This window comes from Periophthalmus magnuspinnatus, chromosome 15 (genome assembly GCF_009829125.3).
Source record: "Periophthalmus magnuspinnatus isolate fPerMag1 chromosome 15, fPerMag1.2.pri, whole genome shotgun sequence".
Classification (NCBI taxonomy): domain Eukaryota; kingdom Metazoa; phylum Chordata; class Actinopteri; order Gobiiformes; family Gobiidae; genus Periophthalmus; species Periophthalmus magnuspinnatus.
Genome location: NC_047140.1, coordinates 19,289,134 through 19,298,725, shown reverse-complemented (window position 1 = coordinate 19,298,725; position 9,592 = coordinate 19,289,134). Strand labels below are relative to the sequence as shown.

The 9,592-nt window shown below is 36.9% G+C and overlaps 1 protein-coding gene across 8 annotated transcripts in view; it reads right to left on the bottom strand.

Moving 5' to 3' along the window:
• Window positions 1-3,240: 3,240 nt before the first annotated feature.
• The window catches only part of LOC117382106 (sorbin and SH3 domain-containing protein 1), an 85,922-nt gene continuing 79,570 nt past the window's right edge, over window positions 3,241-9,592 (bottom strand). For 6 of the 8 annotated variants that reach the window (XM_055227053.1, XM_055227055.1, XM_055227057.1 and 3 more), the window contains 3 exons: window positions 9,178-9,368; window positions 8,398-8,504; window positions 3,241-7,295 (listed from right to left, as the gene is read on the bottom strand). In XM_055227053.1, coding sequence (XP_055083028.1) covers window positions 7,228-7,295; window positions 8,398-8,504; window positions 9,178-9,368 — 366 coding nt within the window. In that variant the 3' untranslated portion in view covers window positions 3,241-7,227. The remainder of the gene's footprint in view (window positions 7,296-8,397; window positions 8,505-9,177; window positions 9,369-9,592) is intronic. The other 2 variants (XM_055227058.1, XM_055227059.1) reach the window with 2 other exon arrangements.

Genomic DNA, 9,592 nt, shown 5'->3' with positions numbered 1-9,592 from the left:
GCGTAAAATGTGTGAATGGAGAAGGAATCCAGTCTGTTTTCTGTAATGTGATGTTTTATCAGTATTGAGGTAAAACATGCCATGTTTTTGGTAGAAAAAAATGTAGACCCTATATTTAATGATGCTCTATTATGGCATCTTGCTTTTATTTAGTTATACAGTACATGTGAAAAGCATGCATTACTGTGAGCAGGGTTGTTTCTCCACATATCTGACCTGTAGCTTGGCCTGGTGGTCCTTTCAACAGAAAAGTTACATAGACTAGTGCACCATTAATATTTACAGTAATATCCAAGAATGAGAACTCACTAACTTTTTATGTGGGATAACGTGGGGTATGCCTAATTTGGAAAGTAACATTATTACAGTTCTGAGGTGTTACTGACTCTCCAATAATCTATTATTGGAAAGTGCGACAATGAACTCATTAATGGCTGAATGGCACCTGCTGTTGCTCAGGTATCCACTGACACAAATATGGTACATAAAAAGATTTACAAAAGTTATATAGTCAATGATAAAGATTTAAAAATACAAAATTTAGACTTGTATAACCCCAGAACATGTCCATCTTCAGTCCCTAAAATGCACAAGACCCGCCTTGTCTGAGTTGAGTGTAATAAACAAGCAGGGCCCTAAACAAAGACCCATTTCAGTTTGTGATCATTGGCAGATGGCCTGATGTGACCTGAAAAAAATGTCTAGTCTAGCTTCTTTTACCTAATCAATGCTATGGTGAATCATATCAGTTATTTTTTTTAATTATTATTAGAGTGTTGTGTACAATAATGCTTACTTTGCAAAGTTTACTTTCCAAAACAAATAGGTCTACATTTCACAAAACAGCCAAAAGATCTGCAAATTCCATGCTATTCAGATTAAACTCAGCTAAAGATAGGCCTACATTTAAATATAACCTTTATTTTTTGCTACAGGATCATAAAGTTGAAAATGTATGGCCAAAAAGCTTCTCTGACAGGAACATATGGCTAAAACATGCCAGGAATGCCATAAGACAACACAGTGAACCAATCTGAATGGGAGTGATACCTCTGTTGTTTTGACCTCTCTTTGTTCAGCTGCTGTTTTCTTACGGACGCAGACCTGCCCCGTACGTCACTGTATTTTATGCGAGCTTACCATTTATGGAAGAGCCAAAATCCCAGGATGAGGAATGTGCCTCTCCCTAAAACCAGTGAATTCCTGCCAATGGATCACTCTTAAGAAGCAGTGGGTAAGGAAGACCTCTGGGCAGTCTGCATGAATGAGCCAGTTCCTATTTTGGGGGGGTTGTAAATAAACTAGGACTGAACATGGACTAAACCAGGAATGAACATGACCTACACCTAGATAAAATGGATGAAAAAGGTCTTTGTTATATGTACTAGGACTGAACCAAGACTAAACCTGGTTGAGAAACAGTGTGCAGGTAAAAAACAAACAAAAAATAGTGACAAATAGCCTACAGATTCAAGTCACATGAGTAAATCAGGACTAGACCAATACAAAACCAGGTAAACCAGGTGTACATCAGGATTAAATAGAGTTGAAGCAGGACTAAATCAGTAAACCAGGAACACATGAATAAACCAGCATTAAACTAGGACTGAGCCAGGACTGGCCAACTAAACCACCTTGTTCAGTCTTGATTTAGATATAGTTCACTCACCAGGTCTAAATCAGGACTGAACAAAGACTCAAGCAAGACTCAATGAGTAAACCAACACTAAACAATATCTAAACCAGAACTAAATCACATGAGTAAACCAAGACTGAGCCTGGCATAAACCAGGACTAAACCACACTTGTAAAACATGACCAGACAGAACTGAAATAGATCAGAACCAGGACTAAACCACCCAAGTAGACCAGGACTGTCAGTATAATGGTTCTTAGTGTTTCAAAGATCATGTATATAGCACTGGCTTTACTTTTAGATGGATTTGCAGAGGTCTATGTGGAGTAGGAAGTCCTTAAGTGCAGAGAAAACTCATAAAGTATTTGCCTAATCTCATAATGACACATATTGTCAGCATGTATTCAGCCTGGAGCAGCATCTGTCTCCACATGGAGTTATGCAACTTAACTTTTATCACTTTAGGGAAGCACAGGAGATGCTTGGGATACTTTTGTGATGTGCATTCATGGTTTATCAAATATTTATCATTTCAAGAGACAAATTATTTCATTCCACAACACACAGAAAATTTCTGAATTGTCAACTATAACAGCAGGAAATACTTTGGTCATTTGATAAAACATTACTGATTATTTTCAGACAATGTCAAGTATCAAGTATAACAACTGTTATTCTAGTTTGCTGGCCATACCTCAGAAGCATCTCAGAAGCTAATCAAGGCCGGGCCTCCTTGGATGGAAGACTGCGCACATTGCCTAGTATGTAAGTGGTGTGTGTGAGTGTTGTGGTGCACAGCAATAATATCCCCATGGAGACAAGCATGTAGCAGACCCCATACTATAAAAGTTGAACGTAACGTGAAACATTTGTCTGGTCAGACTATACCGACTATTTGCAACAAATGTCATCCACATGCTCCTCTTCAAAACAGTGTCTCCTCATGTCCTCTCTCTATTGTAAAGTGTAAATGCAAATCACACTGCCATGTTTGTACCATTTGAATTTATGAAAATGTGCTAGTGCTCGCTATCTCCTTTCAAGGATCGAAAGAGAAGTCAACAAATCTACTCCTTACTTGAAACAAACCATTAAACGTCATGACTTAAAGCATCTCTGAGTGTCCTGAAAAGCTCTATATAAATGTATTATTATTACTTCTCAGTTGTAAACAAATAAAATGACAATACAGTAATTTTAAACTTGACTGCTGTAGGTTTTTATTTACCCTTTGATTCAGTGGTGTAATAGTGGATCAAGTAGTAAAGTGAAAGGCTGACAGCTCGACTCTCGATTTGATCAGTAAATTATGCCATTATGTCCTTGAGCAAGACACTTCACCCACATTGTTTGTAAGAATGTGGTGTGATTGATGAGGCTACAAAACAGGTGAGGAAAGAGTGAAGAAAGAAATCTAGAGATGCTTTATTATTATACAGACAGTGAAACCCTGCAATATATCTCACCTAATGCTCAAAGTTTCAAGCTGCTGTCATACAAACCTTAGTCTGAATTAGTATTGACCGTAGTGAGTACAAATTACCCAGAGACAGCCCCAGTGTTTTAAATGGTTTATTAAATATTGCATAATACCGAAGTCACAGCAGTGTATAGTACTTTTATTTTAATATTGTCAATGTAACAGCACTGCAAATTGAAGCAAACAAACCAAACCTGTTGCGGGTTGTGCGTGTCGTCAAACTTATTCATTCCCATTATCACTAAAGTATTACTGATTATTAATAATAATCAGGTAAGCATTATCGTGGTGTCACACAAGTTTTAGTTAGCGTTCTCCCATCAGAGACTACATAATAAGGGAAAACCAAACAATACATTTAAGTGATATTAAAAAAACAAGACAATGAGGCACGATTTTTCATCAAACATAAGGCATTACTTTAAAAATGGCAGCGTGATGTTGGTTATGCATCATTCACTCTGTGCTTTTGCCAAAATCCTTCATAAAAACTGCAAGTGACGTGAGGCGTGTCCCATCACACAGTTAAAATTTCATTATTTTACATATTTACAAAACAAAACTTCCACTTTTCAAAAATCAGGACAAAACATTTTTTATACAAATGTGATAGAACACACTTTGCCACATTCAGAGTTCATACATTCATTCTTATAGAGCAGAAATCACAGAGGCATCAATAAGTGATTTGAGATGATGTTGGTGATGTTGAGCTACAATTTGTTCACTAAAGCAGAAAGAGTCAACCCATTTAATGCCACAAATGGAGAAAAAGTTACTTCATTAGGCAATTTCCTGTAGGCTATGTAAAAATTGCCCTCTCAACCTGGTCAAATTAGAACATGGGAGGAAGGTACTATTAATTTAACCATTCTATAATATAAAAGTGGAGTATTTTCTAAGATTGTCATGTACAGTGTAGAAAACATATATTGTACTGCCCCAAAACATGGCAATTGCATGTATTAAGAAATATATGTATAATCCTAAACTTCCCCTAACTCTAATAATCCAGCCCAATTAAAGGAATCACTTCTTTACACAGTTTACATAATTAGGTGCAGGGTTAAATGAACATAGCGTTAATAATATTATAAGTGCATTAGTATTTAGTAAAGGTAATTAAAATTATCCCTTTAAGAACATTTGTCCTCTCTATCTGATCCATCCTTTAGTTCGGGACAGTGCAGAGACACTCACACTTACTTTCTGAAGCTATATTAAATATCTCGTACTTTTTTCTTTTAATATTTTGAAAACAATTCTATAGACATGTATAAAACTCATCACCAATACTAAAAATGTAATCAAAGAATGTTATATTGGTATAATTGTGCAGGGCTACCACACTGCCTCCTCATGTAAAATGGAGATTCAAAACTATACATTGCCTTCTTTAAATCTAGGAGACGATATGTGATATTAGCCACTATCTGTTTTCTCATTTGATATTAATATAATGAGCCTCAGTGAGAATAGTGGGATTAAATGGGTTGAGAAACACACTTGTATGATTCTGATAACACACCTGGACAGGCACAACCACACTGTGAAGAGTCTTAACGTTTCATCAATCTGAAATAACATAGAAGTGCGTGTATTGGCAAAATGTCACTAGTGATCTGCACTGCAACAAAACCAATGTGTAGATAGGCAAACACTGACCACTACTGGACTCTAATACATTAAACTTCATTGTCTCCAGGTTCACTGAGGTGGTGGTTTTCACTGCACAACATTCAGATGCAAAAATACTCCAAGATATTATAGTAAACATACATATACACCTGTGGTATAGTGTCTATTGAGTAGGGCTGGGCAATATGAGGCAAAATGTTCTTGTTATTTTTTTTTAATTTTAATTAATTTATTAAATAATTGGCATTTAAAGGTGCACTTTTCTGGTGTGGTTCCGCAAACACCATCTCATCTAAAATCACAGATGATTGACAGTAGAGTAGTTGATTTAAGACCCACTCTGATCATTGACAATAAAATTCAAATTTGACTAATTGCCTAGCCCTACTATTGATTACTGCTTTTTTGAATACTTCACATTGTGTTGTATAAGGCAATCATAAAATGGAAGGCCCACTGATAGTCACTGGCACCAGTTTGATTAGAAATGTCTGGGAAAGATTGACAACTCGGACTCTATCTCTTTGCACAGCTTCCTTCTGGTTGAGTTGAACTGAAATAGTTTACATACTTGACATGCAGGTCAAAAAGCACAGGACGATGGTCAGGAACTTTGCAACAGTGAAATGGAGAGATTAGGAGAGAGGACCATAGCTTTAGTGAGATCACTGGACTAGTTCCAAGAAATATAGCTTAACATGACTGAAATCAATTATAGAAGGGAAGTAAGGAAATATTCTGCATCGAATAGTGAACAATATACATTTAATAATTGTATTAAAATCATTTGTGCTTAACAGTTTATTGTCAACATGGGATTAAATTGACATTTTAGATTTTTTATATAAAATGTTTGTAAAATGAGTTTATATATGAATGTTGTTGGTTAATTGTATTAGGCTAGCTTTAATTGAATCTCTAGTACCCTATTTGACGTGTTTTCCTGTGTTCACTTTGATCACAATACTAGTTATTACAAGTAGAATGGTTGACTTATACTGGTGTAGTTTAATTATTATAACTGTTAATTACTGTTAAACTAATTCACCGATAAATGAGTGCGTTTTGTATTTTGGACTACTGAAACGGTGTGGAGAGGGAAAGCTTATTTGTGGCTATCTATTCATGGATTTCAGCACCATTTTGTGGACTTTCTTCCATTCAAAAGATTGCCAATCGCTATAACGACGATCCTAATTTCTCATCATTCTGAAGCCCATGGATAGGTTGTATAGGTTGAGGGTCCTGTACTGCATGCTGCTTTGATTACACTTCTCTATATGAAAATACACCTATATCTGAAGTCCTTTATTTCACTGTACACATTTACAAGTGTTAACATGGGCATAGCTCAGATCACACTTTAGATAATTGTCAAAGCCATTGTTCTTTTTACTTTAGAGTCATTAATGATTCATTTTCTGTTTAGATGGAACATTTCAAAATGAACAGGCAGGAAGTAAAGTGCTACCACGCCTGTCCTGTGGTTAGAATAGAGCCAGGGTCAAAACAAGGCTACCTCATAGGCACTACTATAACGCAAAGTATTATGGGAAATAAAAATAACGCTTAAACAGAATTAGACAGACTGGAATTTGGAAGATATTTTAGTTCACAGTGCTTATTCATGGGTTTCAGCTTACTGTCATACGACAACATCTGTAGGACTTTTCTCATTCAAAAGATACAATATTTTGTTTCAAATTGATTATCGCTATGGCAACAGTCCTAAGTTCTCAAGAAAAGTTCTGATAGTTTGTACATTTACTTAATATGACAACATATATAAAAATGTTACTTACTTCTTATTCTTATTCTCAAAATTACAGTGTAAACCAATTTATTTTTAACATGGTCACTTATGGTTTAATGTCTTTTAAAACACAGACATGCTTTCTATCCAAAGTAGTTTAAATAGTTTATAATAATCTATATTTTTGTAATATATAGGATTGTTTTTCTCAACACAGTGGCTTTTTTAGTTTTACATCTACAAACCTATACTGTATGCAGTATTGAGTACACACCAAGAGTTTAATATAAATCAGCCCAGGCTCTGCAAGGTAGCAGGTGAGTAGCTCCAACTCCACATCGTATAAAACATGTTTTTCATTCAAAATCCAATTTAGTTTAAATGTCCTCTCCTTAACCCTATTTTCTGCTGCTGACCTCTGACCTCTGCCCGTTTACACTGTGTTGGTAAAAAACTGTAAACACTAGGTAATGATCCTGACAAGAGCAAAGCTTTGTAGTGAGTGTGGCAGAGTTTCACAGTCCATGTTGAGGTTTGAAGTTTGAGGTTTTTTGGGCAGTGCGTCTCAACAGCGCCCCCACTCCTCCTGCAGCTGGACATACCTCGGGCCGGCTGTCACTTTCCCAGACAAATGGACAGTCCTGGTTCAAACGGGACTCTAACCAAAGGCCAAGCGCGACACAAATTCTCCACAGGCAACAGTGTGTGACATAGTCCGATCTAGAGCTTCACCTCCTTCACATAGTTCCCTGGGAAAGTCCCAAACAGTTTTGTCCTTCTGGAGGTACCTGCAAAACAAACAGGAACAAGGAAACATTTAAGTTCATTTGATTATTATATTATGGATTTTGATTACTTAATGGTTTTATGGTATACTCAACATTACTTTTTAAGCCAAAAGTGTGACGTAATATCCGGTAAATATATTACTCATGAAGTTTAAGCTTGAACTGTTCAAGTCCAGTTGTTCAAGTCTCAATTGGCTGAAGCAAGTTTGCAATTATATACATCTATTTTTGAAAATATTTTTGTATTTCACTTTTACAACTTTGAAGGACTTAAACACTGGCACAGATGACTTTTTTCCCAATTTAATTTTCCATAGTACCAGTTAAAAAGTATTTCTCTTTTACATTTTAAGTGTTCAATAACATGAAACGGACATAATAACTTGACTTTAAAATAATGACATAAATTTTGACCTACCAACTTTTTGTTATTGTTACGACTTGAGTCTTCATCTTAAGGCGTTGACGAGTGATGCTCATTTTGGACGCATCTTGATGTCAGATTAAGTCTACTGTGTATTCTCAGTTTCAATACCACATTTCCACAAAGACCCCTGCACTGCCCCCTGTCCACCTCTATCAGCTCCTGTCGGCTCCTGTCAGTCTGTGGTCACTATAGCTGAGTTTGGAGGGGTCCTGAGCACGATCTGTTCACACTTTTGGAGTCTTTGGACATGTATGAAACTCTATATGTTTGGCCTGTGACAGGGAAGTGTGACTACAGCTGTGACATATGAGAAATTTAGGGGCGAGCCTGTGACTGTGTTTTTATGTGCTCCTCCCTGGTCTTTTGTTGCAGCATGAAAACCTGCCTTCCTCAGACATGCACTATCCTCCAAAAATGGGTCACAACAAAACCAATTCTTTAAAAAAAATATGCAACAACCTAAAAAGATTACAAAAAGTTACTTTCCACTGATTTCTCTAAAGTGACAAGTAAATACATGTATTATCTTAAATAAATCATAGACAATATGGCATGTACTTTCTGTAATCTGGTCAAGTGTCACCGTTTGACTTTCAAGGAAGATATTTTTTGTGTTAAATGACACTGATTTAAAGTATTGTCCGTATTATTTATATTAAGTTTAAAGTGACGTACCCACAAACCAGCCATCATCGCATTTCTCCATGACGCTCACCAGGTCTCCCTCCTGGAGCTCCAGCTCGTCTTCATTCTGAGGGACGTAGCTGTACAAGGCCTGGAACCTGGAGGAGGGAAACAGAAAAGACATCAGAGCTCAATGTGTGATTATTTTCAACTGTTTTTGTGTGTAACTTAATATTATGCTTTTTATGGGTATTTAGTATTGAACTATAACTGAAGTGTGGATCATAATTTTACATTTAGTTCATTGTGAACTGCAATATTGATCTAAAACAGCTCAATTTAGATATGGGAGAGTCAGAGGAAAGTGGGCCTTATTAACATGAAGTACGTTAAACTTGGTTCCACAGTTAGATCAGCATATTAAAGCCAGTGTAGGGAAGAATACTATAAAAACATATTTAGTTACAGAATACTGAATACCTGCATTCATATGTACTCTGTAATCAGACTGACTATAGCATCCTGAATGGATAGAAATAAAACAGCTTCGTGTATGTTGCAAATATTTGTTATGTATTTATCTGTCACTTGTTAGAGAAGGACAAATTGCATAAGCACTCACAAGTGAAATTACAATACCCCAGCTGCTATGTAACTGATGCTCACTTGGAGTGTATTTGGACAAGTTCTTGTTTTTCAGTCAATAAAACTATACACAGCAGTAATAATACCCATAAATATACTGATGCTGTAAATAATGATAGTGTTGTTGACAGTATTTGAACATCGTTAAAGAAATCATTGTGAAAGGATGCAGGAGGTCTTACTTACAGGCCACAGTTGAGCCGTCCTGGTTCCGGGCTGCTGCTTTGGGACAGGGGCTGCTGGGAAACGATGAGAGACTGTTTACTGGGGTGGGGGAGCACCTTTGGGTGACAGTCAAGAGGGTGTGGGTGCGACAGGGTGCTACAGTACCGCACCGAAGTCTCTGCTATGTTCAAGATCTCATTGCACACTGCCTCCTAGTGGTGGAGGTGGGTAGGTACAGCAAAGGAAACACACCACAGCAGGAGGAGAGGGATGTCCCAGATGGAGATATGGGTGTTAGACAGGGGGGGGGGGGGGGGGTTATAGGGAATTAGGAAGTAAGAGAGGAAGTGATCCGTTAGGAGTCAAGCAGAGTTGAAGAGGAGCCCAAGGAAGGAAGGAAGGCATGGAAAGGTAAAACACCAGAAGATGAAAGTGA